The sequence below is a fragment of the Nelumbo lutea genome, chromosome 3 (genome assembly GCF_056320005.1).
Source record: "Nelumbo lutea isolate HS-2025 chromosome 3, American lotus-T2T, whole genome shotgun sequence".
In the NCBI taxonomy this organism is placed as follows: Eukaryota; Viridiplantae; Streptophyta; class Magnoliopsida; order Proteales; family Nelumbonaceae; genus Nelumbo; species Nelumbo lutea.
This window is the reverse complement of record NC_142686.1, coordinates 62939743-62956915: the sequence shown is the minus strand read 5'-3', so window position 1 is coordinate 62956915 and position 17173 is coordinate 62939743. Positions and strand designations below refer to the sequence as shown.

The 17173-nt window shown below is 32.9% G+C and overlaps 2 protein-coding genes across 2 annotated transcripts; both read right to left on the bottom strand.

The window, feature by feature from the left end:
• Positions 1-3488: 3488 nt before the first annotated feature.
• LOC148865304 (Tetratricopeptide repeat (TPR)-like superfamily protein) lies at positions 3489-5960 on the bottom strand. The gene is made up of 2 exons (XM_088979902.1): positions 4762-5960; positions 3489-4672 (listed from the first exon to the last, which is right to left on the bottom strand). The coding sequence occupies exons 1-2, from the start codon at positions 5933-5935 to the stop codon at positions 3840-3842; spliced, it is 2007 nt and encodes a 668-aa protein (XP_088836028.1). The 5' UTR covers positions 5936-5960; the 3' UTR covers positions 3489-3839.
• A 5634-nt stretch (positions 5961-11594) lies between these two features.
• On the bottom strand, positions 11595-14699 carry LOC148865303 (protein XRI1-like). Its single transcript, XM_088980022.1, has 9 exons — positions 14506-14699; positions 13729-13784; positions 13522-13641; positions 13281-13417; positions 12846-12909; positions 12670-12772; positions 12549-12589; positions 12298-12378; positions 11595-12210 (listed from the first exon to the last, which is right to left on the bottom strand). The coding sequence occupies exons 1-9, from the start codon at positions 14508-14510 to the stop codon at positions 11933-11935; spliced, it is 885 nt and encodes a 294-aa protein (XP_088836148.1). The 5' UTR covers positions 14511-14699; the 3' UTR covers positions 11595-11932.
• Between the last annotated feature and the right edge of the window lie 2474 nt (positions 14700-17173).

Sequence of the window (17173 nt, the reverse complement as noted above, 5' to 3'; positions counted from 1 at the left end):
AAAAGTTGGAAAGATCCACATCCCAAAAAGATCATGAAAGCCCAAAATGGTAGCAAATCCAAAAGCTTTTAAAGATTCTCATCTTTCTGTGCCAAAAATCTTTTGTTTAATGGCTTGGTAGACTATAGTAGAATAGGATACTTACCAAACAATCTTAGTCTTTAAAAAAGAAACCTAAAAGTTGAATATATCTTTTGGCCATCTAGGCTGTTAGAAGATCTTCATAAAAAGACTTGCCAAACAATACCTTAGTATGTTTGCTTGATCTTTCTCATAAATAGTAGGCAAGCGCTAGCATGTGGAGCATTGTTACTTCTATGTGATGTGAAGTGAATTTCTGACCACACAGCTCTCCTTCTTTATAAGTATGCATTCTTTGGACACTTAGATATCAGTCCATTAAGTCCTAAAACAATATTGGAACAAATATACTTTTTAGGTCATTCACTAAAACACCCATTATAGTTTAAAGATCAGATTAGTCAAATGCATTGAATGTTTTGCAGGCTGCGAAACCAATACTAATGCCTCACGTCAATCATAAAACTCATGGAACCAATGATATGGGCCCTATTTCTTTACTAGTGTAGGGCATTAGAATTGGTTCCACAGTTTACTATGTAGTCATTGCTTTCAGTTAATTTGTTTTTTTTCTACTTTTATTCAAAAGTTCTCAACACATGTGTCCTATCCTAAAAACTAGGGTGGTTTTTCCTACTTCTTTCTAGACTCAAAAATTGGTTCTAGGTGAAAATGCATGGGTTAAAATAGTTTGTTTCTAGACACAAGTCTCCAACAAGGTTGCTAACCTTCAAACCTCCACCTGCCCGACAAGCGGACTTCTTAGGTTGGTGGTTGGAGATTGAGAGACATAGGGACTAGGAGAGAGACTAAAAACCTATTTTCGGTATAGGCTCTTTTTTGTGTACGACATGGATTAAGAGTCCCATGTTGTCAATAGCCACATAAGCCTCTAATGACATGGCAGGGGTTTTGATAATTTCAAATATAGAGCCAGTTGTCAGAGCTTTGTTGGTTTATGGACCAACCTACAACCTAATTTTAAATGTATAATTGGCTTTGACTATAATTTTCCATTTAAATTATATATTTCATTTACATTATATAAATAATATTTACTTATCACACTTAATTTTTATTTGTGTATGATATTATTTGACCCAAACCACTAACCCACCACCCAAAAAGGAAAATAGTTTGATTTCTAGGATGACATTAAATTTTATATTACATTTCTATCATTGAAAAAAAAATTCTTATGTATAATACTTATTTTTGTTCAATATAATGAATGCATAATATTATAGATGTACCCAATATTTTATTTTTTTATAAATATATAATATTAGATATGTGCCCAAAATTTTCTTTATCTTTTTTTTATTTTTGTAATTCATTGTATTTTCTATTTTGAAAAATTTTATTATTTGACTATAACATCATTTCATTTCTAGGTAGATTTTAAAATTGGCATTCCATTTTCATCATTAATAAAAATACATCTTACATTTCATACTTAATTATTTTAAAAGTTTTATTATTTAATTATGGAATTATTTATTAATCCATTTAACCCCAAATGATCGAATTGCTTGCCCACCATCGGGAGGGAAGAAAATGGTTTTGTTTTCAAATTACTTTTCAAAATATTTATTTTATACTATTAAAATTAATATTATGGATTTAATTACAAGAATTTAATGATGAGAAAAATATATATTATATATAGGATTTAATAAGAGAGAATAAGAAAATAATTTTATTGCCAATTGGTTTTAAATTTTACATTCAATTTCCATCATTAATAAAAACATTTATTATTTACCATACTTATTATTGTTTAATAAGTATTTTAAAAATGTTCCCATTTTTTTAATTTTTAATTTTTTCATTTTATCTATTTTTTCATTTTATTATTTAATCGTGACAACATGGATTAATCCATTTGACCCAAAATGGTTTAAATTCTTACCACCACCTAGATGAAAACTCTATTTTTTCTAGGTAGATTTTAAAAGCATATGTTTTTATGTTATTGAAATTGCTAATTTATTAAGTATGGATTACTTAATAGAACTTAATGATGAGAAGAAACAAAAATGACTTAAATATAAGATTCATTGAACATGAATGTAAGTTAATAAATTAAATATTGGATTTATTGAGGGAATTGAATGCATTGAATATCATAAAATTACCTCTTTTCAACTCATTTAATATCAATAACCGATTGCCCTATTCGCCCTCACTTTTTATCAATAAATTTAATTGTAAAGGGGTAAATTTTGTTTTCAAAAAAAAATCCAGAAATATTCTTGAGGCCATGCTTGCCCACCATCGGGAGGGAAGAAAATGGTTTTGTTTTCAAATTACTTTTCAAAATATTTATTTTTATACTATTAAAATTAATATTATGGATTTAATTACAAGAATTTAATGATGAGAAAAATATACCTTACATATAGGATTTAATGAGAGAGAATGGGAAAATATTTTTATTTGGTTTTAAATTTTACATTCAATTTCCATCATTAATAAACACATTTCTTATTTATCATACTTATTATTGTTTAATATATATGATAAAAATGTTCCCAATTTTTTTAATTTCTATTTTTTATTTTATCTATTTTTCATTTTATTATTTAATCGTACCAACATGAATTAACCCATTTGACCCAAAATGGTTTAGTTTCTTACCACCACTTAGATGAAAAATCTATTTTTTCTAGGTAGATTTTAAAAGTATAAGCTTTTATGTTATTGGAATTATTAATTTATTAAGTATGGATTTAATTAAAAGAACTTAATGATGACAAAAATGACTTAAATATAAGATTCATTGAACATGAATGCAAGTTAATAAATTAAATATTGGATTTATTGAGAGGAATTGAATATAGTAAAAGTTTACTATATTGGTGTGGCCACAATTAATGTTGTTGAAGCTTGGGTGGCTTGGGAAGCCCATAATGTCACTTCAAATTTCAGGAATTTTCCTATTAGCATTGAAGGTGATTCTCTTCTTATGATTTCTTGCCTAAAGTAGATTGAAGTCCCTTGGAGGTTGAAGCCCATTATTGAAGACTGTTTGAATCTGGTTGCCTCCTTGGATTGAGGTGTGTCGTACATTCACTCTTTTAGAGAAGCAAATCAAGCTGCAGATTGGTTGGTGAATTAAGCTCTTTCTCCCTCCCAAGTGCTCTTTTGTTTATTTGTTTGAGTGATTTTTGGGGCCAAATAAAAAAAACAAAAAAAACATTATCACCCTACTCTCTCAAAATTGTTGATAAACAAGAACAGGGATTCCTTTAAGCCCAAGAGTTTTAATGCTACCAAAACTTTTGACTAGAGATTTGATCACTAAAGTATACTATGTAGTAATCCTAAGAAATTGTTAGCTCCATTTCAATGGACAAAGATAATTTTACTTTATGGCACAAACAATTTTTTTTTTTCTTTTCAAATACAAATGAACCATCATCCACTAGTGTCAATTTAAGTTAAAAAATGCTATCTTCTCATTATAACCTCCTAATGAATCTTCTTTTCATTCACACCCAATCAGTACTTTGGCTGATATGTATAAGGTTATTTGAGAGACAATTTGCTAAATATAGTTCAAACCTATACTTCAATGTGTACATTATCTTCAGAACCTTTATTGGGAATACCTGTGTTTCTTTCTTTTTCATTTTGTTTTTTGAATGGCCCAAATGAATTTTTCCACTAGTATACTATCAGCATTAACTTAAAATTGTTAATTAAAACTGGTCATTTTCCATGAACAAAAATGTGGGGACCCATGAAAGGAAGTATCACCAGTAATCTCCACATGTGCATAGCCCTTCTTTGAACTGGTGAAAACGCTTAATGTCTCTTAGAATAATCTCCCTATGGCACATTTCACTTGCATATTTCATCATAGAATGGCAATCCCCACAGACTCTAAGGTTCTTAACAATCCTAATTTCCATCTCTGGAGGAGTGCTAATAAGCCCAAAGCAAAGGGCCAACTTCTCACTATGACTTCCCAATGAGTCTTCCTTTTCTTCTTCCTCAATATTATGGAATATCCACTCCGTATCAGGCAAGTATCCTTGTGCCCTTGCATTGATTGTTAGCTCCTCCAATTTCTCATAAATTTCTTTTGTATGCTTGTGGGTCTGATCACCTGCTACAAAATAATGAACTTTGCCTCCCACCTCAATGTAACTCCATCCAGGAGGTTTCTCAATACCCTTATTCCTCATCGCAATTCTCACCCTCTCTGAATCATCCCATCTCCCAACTCCAGCATAAATATTGGACAAGAAAATATAGCTTCCCGGGTGTTTAGGATCTAGCTGCAAGAGCTTCTCTGATGCTAATTCTGCCATTTTAATGTTTTTGTTGGCCCTACATGCACAAAAAAGTGCTCCCCATATCACAAAATCAGGTTTAATAGGCATTTTCTCGATGAAATTCAAAGCTTCTTCCAGCCAACCAGCCCGGCCAAATAGATCCACCATGCATGTGTAATGCTTCACAGTAGGCTCAATCAAATGGTCAAACCTCATGCTGTTGAAAAAGTGAAGTCCTTGATCCACCAGGCCCGAGTGGGAGCAAGCAGTTAAAATTGCCAGAAAAACAACTTCATCCGGTTTCACTCCTGTAAACATAGGGCCCATTCAATAATATCTTTAATGATATATATATGAATTAGACGAGAAGTCACTATGATAGTATAAGACTTCATACCTGTGGATTTCATATCCTCAAAGCACTGAAGAGCTTGCGCAGAGCATCCATGCATTGCCCAACCCGAAATCATAACACTCCAAGTGAGAAGGTCTTTCTCTTTTGTCTCACCAAAAACCCTGCTTGCATACTCAATCTTCCCACATTTTGCATACATATCCACCAAAGCTGTGCCTAGTGCTCTGTTTAAGCGGAAGCCATTGCCTGAAACATAATTATGGATACGAGTTCCAATTTCTAGAGCTCCGATTCTTGCACAAGCTGCTAGTGCAGAGACAATCGTAAGGTCATTAGGCCTCACACCCTGCTTCAGCATTCTATCAAACATATCCAGTGCCCGTTCATTGTCCCCATTTTGAGAATACCCGGAAACCATGGTAGTCCAAGAAATCACATTCTTTTCCAGCATCTGATCAAAAAGTGCCATCGCATGCTCGACATCCCCCTTTCTCATAAACCCATTGATCAAACTATTCCAAGAACCACTATTCCTCTCCGGCATTGCCTCAAAAATCTCATTCGCTTTCTTCACGTCCCCAGCTTTACAATACCCGTTAATCAAAACATTCCATAGTAATATACTTGCACACTTATTTCCTTCTGGAGTTTCATCAAACAACTGTAATGCGAAATCCAAATAATCAACTTTCACATACATATCGACCAAAGAAACCCGAATGAATGAGTCAAGTTCAAGCCCGAGCTTGACGGTCTGCGCATGCAAAGACCTTCCAAGCCCATGTGCAATCAATGACGCGGCCGATTTGAGGACAAATGGGAAGGTGAGACGGTTGGGTTGGACATTAATCTGTAACATGGAAACAAAGCAGTAGATCGATTTCTCAAACTGGGTATTTTCGCAGAGGGCCCGAATCAATGAATTAAAGACAAATAAATTTGGAAGAGAGAAATGATTGAAGATGGAAAGCGCATATTCTATGGATCTGAATAAAGAACAAGTAGATATAAGCTGGGTGACGAGGCGACTGTTCTGCGATAGGTTGTGAATGAAAAGCTGGGCATGGATCTGTTCGAGCTGTCTGGTAGTTTTGGAAGCGTGGATGAGAGAAACAAAGCCTTCTTCTGATGGCTGGATTGAAGCAGCGACTCTGGTAATATTCTTTTTAGCGATCGGAGTAGTTTTTCCCAAGAAGAGAGACGAAAGGGGTCTCATGTTAACGGCTAATCGTTAATTCAAAATGTCTTTGAAAATAAGAGAAGGTAAAGTGACTCTGTGAGGTTAGGCCGGGTGTTGGATTTAAACCTCTTATGGGCCGGGTAAAGTGTATGGCCCACAGAAGCCCAACATCTCAGGCCCAAATAATTCGGTTTCAAGGACAAAAAATGCAAATAATTCGGTTTCAAGGACAAAAAATGCAAATAATTCGGTTTCAAGGACTAAAAAAAAAGTTTTTAGTCCGTCCAGTCAAGTTGGTAAGACCTTGTATTTTGTATTATTTTATATGCTTTTATACTGTATATATTTGTATTTGTACTCTTTCCAAACTGAGCCTAAATGTCCATGTCAGACTTATGGCCTCGTTATAGTGCAATTTTCCCCATCAATGTTTGTGCTTTGAAATATTTAAACTTTTCCACTTGAAAAGTATTTTAAATTTTGAATAGTTGAAAGGTCTTTTGGAACAATAATTTGCTTCTGATGTTTATGATGCAAATGTTATTTATACTGGTGCAAATGCATGGGAGTGTAAATGGGCTGAGTGTAACTTTTGATTTACTTTTGTTTTGGATTTAGCCTTGTTTTGTTTGTTTGTGACAAGTAAAATAATATAATCCCCACTTTATATCAAGGACAATAGAAAACAGAAGAACTAGGAGCAAGGTAGGAAACAAAATGATGTGATCTCTTGGCAGAGAATTAAGATACGATGAAGGTGGTACAAGATGCAAAATTTGCATTGGCAATGAATATGAATAAGACAAAAAAAAAAGTGCAAATTTTAAATCAATAAGGTTGCAAATCATGATTATAAACAAAAGGATGCAAAACTGAGCCAAGTACAAAATTTGTAAATAATTTAGATTTACACAACCAGTTAGAGACTTTACCAGCAGGCTAGTTAGTATTTACCACCTATCATGCCAGATATTGATTATATAAAAATACTATAATATCTAATGGTGTCCCACCTAAGCCTGAGTTTCATAGCCAAAAAGATTACATTGAGGCTAATGTCTTTAGGATAAAAGGCAATAAGCCCACCACCACCCACTTATTTTTGAAACCCTAAGGCTGTGTTTGGTTGCAATGCAAATAAACTTGCACTAATGCAAAACAGTGCAAATGATTTGAATGTGAATTCTCACTTATTTTTGTTTCAAATTTTAGCTTATTTTGTTTGATTGCCATGGTTTTTAAAATCGAACTGGTCAGGGGTCTGGTTACCAATTTGAACGATCGATCAGTTCTGACAAAAAAATTAAAAAATTGAAAAGCGGTCAAAACCATTTGAACGGTTCGAATGGTTAACCGGATGGTTCAACATTTGCTGACCAAAATCAACGGTTTTGGAGAAAAAGCGGTTTTGGGGTAAAACGGAACCGATCATCTGATTGGTTCCCAGTTATTTTGGTTCGACCATCTAGTCTGGTCCGGTCCGATTTTAAAAACCATGTTGATTGCAGTACAAATAAAGTAAATTAAGACATGAAGCAAAATAAAGTAAAACCCAAAATAAGATTAAACAAGATTTTGCATTTTTTTCATTTGTACTACCATAGATCTATACTAGTGCAAATAAATTGCACTACAACCAAACACATCATTAGGTTCAGTTTGAAGAAGTAAAAATATAAATATATAGCATGCAAAACCTTGTATTTTGTATGTATTTGTACTGTACATATTGGTATTAATACTTTCAAACTGAGCCTTCAGCATTTTCTCTTCTTAAACATGGTTATGAATTTATATATTATTAATTACAAAAACTAATTAATTAGAATTAGTATTTATATATATATATATATATATATATATATATATATATATATTGGTTTCCTAATAATTAAGACACATAATCGTACTTTTAATTACTTTCTTATTTTTCAACAATTTCTAAGTTTGTTCTAATAAATTCACACCTCACATAAATTATCCAGGTATGTGCTTCTTATGCATGTATACCTTGTTTATAGTCATTTAAGATTCAATTGTAGTGTGATTGTTATTTTATTATTATTATTTTTTGTGGGGAGGAGGGGGTATTTATTTCAGTTTCTCTGATATATCCATTGCATCTTAACTTTTCCACCATAACCCAAAGCATATTCCAATATATCTTTTATAATTGTCTTTCCAGTACTCTGCATTTCTAATACTTTGAACCTTGCATTCACCTTAATGGGACCCAAAAAGCTCACTAGGTCATGGAGTGAAGGTTTTTAGTGTAGCAAACTATCAACGGATTGGATCTGGACAGGTTAGGGGTAGAGTGGACCCAACAAATAAGTTAAATGTGCAGAAGCAATTCCAAACCAGACTCTATAGGGTATGTAATTGCGACTATTGGGTCTGACCAGATAAAACCTAATTATAATTGGTAGCTGTTTTTAACCTGTAAATTTGTAATCTGACAACCTACTTATAATATGTCTTTTATGATGAAAGAGAAATATAGGTATAAGACTGGGGTATCTTTATAATATGTCAATATACAAATACATAATTATTTATGTAGTTGGTTCCAAACAGACCCAGACCCTATATAATTGGGCTCGCTCCGTTTGGATCTATCAGGTCTACCCGACCGATTGACAGACCTAGGACCAAGTTTGCCTCAAGGACCTGGATTTGGCTTGGAGCCTTGGACCATCAAGAGACCTCCCTGTCTCCCTTTGGACACAGTGTATCTGGAAGTTCAATTGGGTATTGATTGTATCTTCTAAATTTTGGGCTAGGCACTTGGTAAGCATAATATAGTTTTGCACCAAAAGTTCTAGACCAAGAATTTAGCACATCCATAAGTCTTTATGTTTTCATATTCTCAAAGAAATTGCAGAAGGAATATTAACCCATTAAAGGGTTCAAGTTATAAATCAAATGACAACCAATTCTATGAACATTCAACTTATTTCCTGCTAGAAGTTTGTACACCAAAATTAGGGATGCAACTTGGACCGGGTACCTCAACCCAGACCTAGCCCGACTTGTGTCTCAACCCAATTAGCCCGATCCTAACCCAACCCGACCTTGGAGTATGTAACCCTACCTCAATCCAAGTAAGCCGATTTTCATAATTAGGTTGAATTGGGTCTGGTTGGATATGGTTAGCCCGACAAATGCATGGCAAAAACCCAATATTATTTTTGTGAGTTGACTTTTTTTAGGTCTCATCAAAGCTAGATTTACATGAGCATTTATAATAATTAAAGATATTTATAGGGGCACAATAGTCTATATTAGGTTGGGTCAACCGGTCAAGTAGCCTGAGGTCTCAACCTGAACCAATCCTAAATCATATTGGGTTGAATTGAGCCTGGTTTTACCCGATTTATATAGAACCCCAACCTAATCCAGCAATCAGGTTGGGCTAGTCAGGTTTCAGGTTGACCCATTCCAAGTTGCACCCCTAATCAAAATCCATCGTAATATTCACCCAAGACTCAATCCAACTGTTACATACTAAGCAAATCACTCTTACACGACCATCCATTCCACTAGTCTTACCATTTCACATTCTAAGGAGTCCCTGAAATCGTTTTCACCACCGCAATGTTCTTTTTTGGCATTTTATCTTGTCCATCTAGCAAATTCTAAGTAACTATTAACTAGTATAACAGTCTTTCTTATAATGCACTTATTTTGCCTTTTAACTGGAAATTGCAACTTTATTAAAGTAGTGAGTACAAATAATAAAGGGCATTCAGCCAATAAAGTGGACTCATCAGAACCTTACAATTCACACTCTCAGTTCCACTTATTTCCAAGGAATCAGCTAAAGGGTTGGGCCGGTTGGTCAATATCATCTCAGCTAAGTTTTGTTTTATTTTATTTTTAGTTTTACTTTTTGAAAAGTAACAGTACTTCAATAATTTTATTGATAATAGAGACACCAAGCTATACAAGTGGTTCACACTGAAGATTACAAACATATCACAGCCTGAGTTGACATATCATCTCAGCTAAGTTGATTCTAAGTTTTATTTCTTGACTGCCAGCATTCTAGCCCATAAAGAATGATTAGATATATAGCCATATTATTGATTCATTTCCTCAGTCACAAACATTACATGTGAATGTCTTCACTTCATCTTCCCCACTCTATGGACAACAATATCTACTTAATCTCTCCATCCCCAAAATTGTCAAACCTACCTAAAGTACTAAAATCTCAATATTCAGCCGCATCAACAGAAATTGGAACATCACCACTATATAAGGATGCACCCATACATTTTCCAACTGTTGCAGAAACCAAAATGCTATTCTTCAGTCACTGTTTCTCTAAAACCTAGAGAAATCCTGACTTCCTCTAAAAAGACTCTCTGATGGGACCTTAAAATACAAAGGAAAAAAGAACAAAGGAAAATATAAACTGCTTTTGAGAATAATTTTTCTTGGCATTATGTAAAAGCAAAGTGGTTTTTTAAGTAAAAATCTGTTAAGAAAAGCCTCCTGTAGAATGGAAGAGATGATAATCTAAATGAAGAGAAAGATCTCCACAAGCATCTAACATCCTATTACAAACTTACAACCAACAAGGAAAGCTACTTGGAAATTAGTAGATGTGCAAACAAAAAAATATGAAGTCGTAATATTGATGACTTTCAAAACAATGTAATATCCTTGTGATATTTCAATGGCATAATATAATAATGATTTTACCATGTGATTTATAGGTCCACATCCCTTTTTCTTGCAGCAAGTGAACTTTTCTACAGTCCCAAATAAAAGTATAAGATTGAGTTGTAGGGATTATAAAATTTTATTGTACATTTCACCCTCTAGGTCTCTATATAGAAGGCATTTGATTTCAGTTGCCATTACACTCAAATGTTTGTCATGTACATATAAATCTGTCCTTCAGAAGGATTTAGCATCAAAGCCTATATTTCTCCTTCACTGAAAGTCTTTTGATCATAGTCAATAAATTAATTCAAGTCAGCAGCAAGGATGAACTTAGTATTTAATAACAGTATAGCAAATTTCTGTTTGAGATGTGGTGCCCAAAATAAATCAATCTTCATTTGATTTTGATTGCCCTTACACTCAAATGCTTGTTATTTTTTGGGAAGAGATGAACTTTCTTAACCCTCCCAAAAACAGACAACATAATTACAATACAGCCCAAAATAAATGATCCCTTCCCACCCTTGCTTTGCTAGTGCATCAGCAAATGGATTAGCATCCCTTTTCACCCATTGCACATTGATTTCCATTCTCGAGACAGCCATTTACTCCTTTTCTCATTTATATAGCACCACCATCCAGCCTCCTCTTCCTTCTGCAACCACTCAATAACGAACTTTAAGTCCCCCACAATAATTAATCTCCGGATATTCAGCTCAGCTCTCTAGGCTCTAGCCCTTTGAAGGCCTTCCAACTCAAATGCTTGTTATGTACATATAAATTTGTCATTAAGAAGGATTTAGCACCAATACCTATATTTCTCCATTGAAAATGTTTAGAACTTAGTTTCTAATAACACTAGAAAATTTCTGTATGAGATATGGTGCCACAACACCCGAAAAAATGAAAACTCAACCTATTTTGGATTGACAGCCTCCAAATGGATATTATAACCAACAAAAGATTGCATAGTAAAATATGTTTGTGAAACTAATAAAGAGAACAGAGACATAAAGTCACATAAGACACCAAAACCAAGTAACCATACTTTTCACATTACAAAATATGGTGAGAGCACAATTGTCATATGATGACACCAAAACTGAGTATAAGGATCTCTAGGACATCAAGATCCTTGATCTAGTTGTTAATCAAAGTTACCACATACAAAAGCATCATTGTTGTATCACTCCTAAGTGAGAATATAAAAACTTCAGCTTGTTGGATGAATTCCAACAAAAACTATTACTCAATAAACCCCCCAAAACAACCCCAATACTGGCCTTGCAAATTATACAAAATTAACCTCTCAACATTAGAGAGAGAGAGGTGTGTAGAAATAAAAGAAAACTTATCCATTCAGCCTTTGGTTCTCATGATTGTAATGCTCCCTTTGCCTCCTTCAGTGCGAATTTTTGTTTTAACAACTACAGGCTTCCCAGAAAAAGCTGAAGTGGGGTAAGAAGCAGAAGAGTCATCATCATTGTTGTGCTTTGATTTCAGTAGTGGTGTTCTGATCCTCTGGTTTATGTCCTTCAGGGTTAAATCTCCATGGATCCCACAGGGTTTGATTAGAGCAAATGGATATGCAACAGAAGAAGCAAGCTTTGTGGGAGTCCTCATGTAAAGTTTCCTACCTAATTATGTCAAAGAGAAATAAAATCAGTTCATTTGAAGTGCAATCAGAACAAGATGCAAATCATATGTTGCAAATAGAGTAATACCTTTAAAAGCATTTTGTGGAGTTGGGGTTATGCATTCTTGCACCACGTTAGCTTCTACCACTGGAGGTGTGTTGCAAAACTCTAGGGAAGAAAAAAATATATTCTAATGTCAAAGATTTTTAGTCATATCATGATATGAACTAAAAAGAAGGAAATGCTGTACAGGATTAAACGGAAAAGCAAATATGTAAAAATAAAAAGATTTTGACAAATTCATTGAATATATATATATATATATATATATCATATACCTGAAATATATACTTGATCATCAAACACCCTAGAGACATCACTGTGGTCCATGCATCAAAAAATCAATCAAGTGGAGGTGGAAGGTGACTGCATAAAAATCTAAAGAAGAAAGAAGCATACATATCATAAGAGTTAACATGCATTTCCGCATCATTAAAGCAATTGGCGAGCCACCCCTCAGATGATTGATCCAGGCCCTCACTACCGGAGATAAACCTATCTCCTAATATTGATAAAATAATCAGAATAGCCATTGATTGAGCTCAATAATATTCATATGTGAACCCACGACATACCTGTAAATTCTGAAACCCAATCTGAAGTCTGAGGTAAAGATTCTTCAATTGAATTCTCCCTATCCTGCATAGAAAAATGCAGAATGTAAATGCATACCTTGGAAAAATAACACAGATAAAAGTTTCACAACCTCTAACACTAAAATCATGTCTTATAGGTTTCAGTGCATATGTGGAAAATCACAATTTATTCAGGTTTTTCATTGAATAATTAAAGAATGATAATCCTATAATATACATATAAATGAAACTTAAAATATTTACACCATGGCTATGGCATATCTATTATACTGTAGCTGTGTTTTTAACTTAAATTAGAGCAATAAGTATGAGATCTATGTTTTACCCATATCAGTCAAAATAATATAAAATATGCAACATCTAGGTAATGCATGACCAAACAATATGATCAGTATAGGGTTAAAGCCTGAAGACCTTTGATTTTACAAAAGCAGATGGTAAATCTTCATTACAAAGGCAAGGATCTATAACTTGAGTGTTGAATTGTAGCATTCTCCGCCTCTTTGTTTGCAAAGGCTCTATGCATCCCTCTGTTTCCTTGCTCATATTTTCTGAAATCCACTCTTTCAGATTAGGAAGTAGATATGCAATGAAATTACAATTCCAAGTATAAATGCCACAAGTGTTCCAAGAAAGAGGGAAAAAAATGCATTACCACTTTCAGTAGCAAGGTAAGAAAAATCCCCACAAGCCTTGATTGGAGTTGCTTCATCAAACATGTAGGACAAATCTTCTTCATTCTGGTTTATTTCATCCCATAGATAATCCGAGGCATCTGTTTGAAACAAATTCACCACCTCCGCATGAGATATCTTCTTCAAAATGTCTTACCACTAATAAGAGAAGCACAACAAGTACTTACCAAGATTGGAATCCTTTTGGAGAAAATCTTCATCGCATTGCCATTCCCATGGCTCACTAATGATGATTTCACAGAAGAAAAACAGAAACACATTATCAAATTATAGTAGAGCCCAGAATTTATGAGGATGACAAAGAAGAAAACCAAATAGATAAATGGGAAATTAGTAGATGAAACCAGATCTACTGTGCAAGAAAATTACAAAAAAAAAAAGATAAGATAATTTCAACCTTAAATTGCATTCCAAGGTAAAGTGAAGCAGCACTTATTAACAAAAAACAGTGTTAACTAACTGAAAAAAAAAAACTAAGAAATTTAAGATGGATTATGATTCTTTCTTTTTTTTTTTTTTTTGAAGCCGATTATGATTCCAATTGAGCTCTTAAAATTTTGAACAAAAAGTTAGACAACAAAACAAGCTACCGAAAATAGGGGGAAAAAGAAAATTCTGAATAATCTGGGTTCAACTCATTAGTTACCACAACATCCATAAACACAAACAAAATACACAACTAAACACCCAAAATATGTAACGAAAAATGGAAAGAGCAATAGAAATCTCGATTTGCGTCCCCATTTATTAATATTATCTTCATAAACATCAAGAAAATGCAGGATTAACCCACCAAAGTACGTAAAAAAAACTAAAAATGCACATGGAAGTCAGGGATTATGTTCTAAGGTAGAAGTAGATTTTCAGAGATTTAACCAAATACAAGGAAAATTCCAAAAAAAAAAAAGAAAAGAAAACGAGAAGATCAAGAGTTTACAACTTACCCCATTTTGGATGAAACCAACAAGATCAGTTTTGAAGCATTAAAAACGCCTATTCGATTCAGAGGTTGAATCTCCGGTTGAAAATTGATCTCTGCTGCAGTGCTCCTTCCCAAAGGCTAAAGCAAGCAGCGTGCCGGTTCTTCACTGGCTCAAGCAACTATGATGAAAAGGGACCCCATGCGCAGCGCATCTCCGAACGGGGTTGGGGTGTATGAAGAAACCCGGAAACCCGAATCATTTCACGTAACACGTGCCTTGTTTCCCGGCCTGAATCTAGGACTGGTTCGGATTGGTGGGGATTTTTAACCCGACAGGAGACTTGTGTTTTTTATAAGACCCGACAGGAGACTTGTGTTTTTTATGAGACCCGACATGGGAGAGATCTTTTGGACCATTGACCACCTAAGTAGAACGTCGCAACGGTGGTCCCCTGTGTGACCGATCACGTAAAGAAGCACGCATCTGAAAACGAGGGCAGTGCATGTTGCTCAGCTCAACTTCTAAAATAACTGTTGATATCCGGTATAATTACATAGATGCCCTTATTTTTGGGAAAACGTGCCCTTCCTTTTTGTAAATTAATCGAATGGATCTTGAGTCTTGACTTCAAGGCAAGAGCAAGAATGAGTTTTACTGGGTTCGGTCTGGTTCGGGTCCGAGATGATTTTTTCAACTTTTTTTTCAAAATTTCATTGTTATATATATTTTTATATCTAGAGTGTTCATCATGCGGTTCAAACTGCAAAACCGAGTTCGATTTATATCTATAAACAGTTTGATTCGATTGGAGAATTTTCTAAATTGTGGTTTAACCAAAATTTTGTATGCAATATATATATATATATATATATATATATATATATATATATATATATATATATATATATATATATATATATATATATAATATGAATATATGATATGTAAACATTATATATAATATATCTAAATGGAATGTGTAAAATTATAAATATATAATGAACTCTTTATTTTATAATAAAATAATAAATCAAAGTTTTAAGTTTTAATTTTTAGGGGAACTATTTGGGCTTTCTAATTGGGCTAAGCCCAAAAGAACCATGGAATGGTCCAAAGTCCCTAAGCCGTATTAGAAACTGCACAAAAATGGTTTGGTTTGGTTTCCATACCAAAACGGTTTGGTTCGGTGTAGAAATTTCTCAAACCATAATTTACTGGTTTGGTCTGAGATCTTCTCCAAACTGCACCGAACGGGACCATGAACACCCCTATCTAAAACAAAAGGGTTCATCAAAACACCTTGTATCAAAGCCCTTCAGATATGATAAGATAGGACTTTGTGCAAAACAAATACTTGTAGGGCTGATTTACCAAAAAAAAAAACAAATACTAGTAGGGCTTTGTGCAAGAAAAACCGCTATCCAATACCGATGATGGAAGGGATTAAATTGAAGCAAAAGAACAATCTTAAGTATTTGTTTTTGTTAGGAGAAATTGAAGCAAAAGGAACCTTTTGACATTTCCAAGTATTATTTTTTGGTCAAATGAGCTTTGTTAATTGTTATTAATTATAATAATGTTTAAAATTTTATTAATATTTTAAAACTTATTAAAATTTAATATTTGAATTTATATTTATTAATTAATTAAGTTTATATTTATTAATGCAATTATTTTTAATCAAATTTATTTGAAATAATTAAAAGTAATTTAAATTTACCCAAATTATAATTAATTAGAGTTGTTATAATATTATTAAATGAATTTTGTTAATGTAATATGTGATAAAGTTTTGTTACTTAATTTTGAATTTTTATTAATGAATTTGTAAATTACTAATTATAATAAAATTATTTGGCACCTGGAGCCTCATGAAGCTAAAAAAAGGAAAAAAGAAAGAAACTCACACCCATATACCATATGGATAACTGAGTATTGTATAATAAATTAAGTTATTACATTTACTTAATTAATTAAATTATTAAGTAATTTTTCTTTGCTTAACCAAAAATTAATCTTCAAAGTTTTATTCGCATGTTTAGTATTATTGAAGAAAATACCAACCTAAACAAAATTGGCTATTTAGTTCAATACTTTTAGTATAATTACAACAAACAAAAAGAAGATTTTGCTTGACAAAGACCTCATATCTTCCCAACACTATTACCATGCTTTGGAATTTTGGATCTTGGCCATCAATTTAGCCTTTCTCTCATTCTTAATTTGTCTTTTTCACATGGTGCAAACAAATAAAAACAGTAATATATATTTGGCATTCATAATCAATAAAGATAAACATTATATGAAACAAAAAGAAAATTTACCATCAAAGAATTTTATAACATTGAATTCAAATAAAAACATATGTTGCATGATAAAAGATGTACAATTTCAAGAAAATAAAAGTTTCAAAGCTTAAGTTAGACAAAAAAACTGTATGGAAAAAAAAACTTAAATAGTATATTTAATAGTCATTAATGTAGAAATGCATGTTATGCATATTTGTTGACAATTTTGTGTTTATCGTATATTTTATTGCAAGTATATGCATTTCTTCAAAATATCTATGATATTTAGGAAATTTTACATTTTATTGGAAATTTATGCATTTTTCAACAAATTATATCCACATGTTTATGATAACCATTTATCTTAAGTAAATATCAGTAATTTACATTAATTATTAACT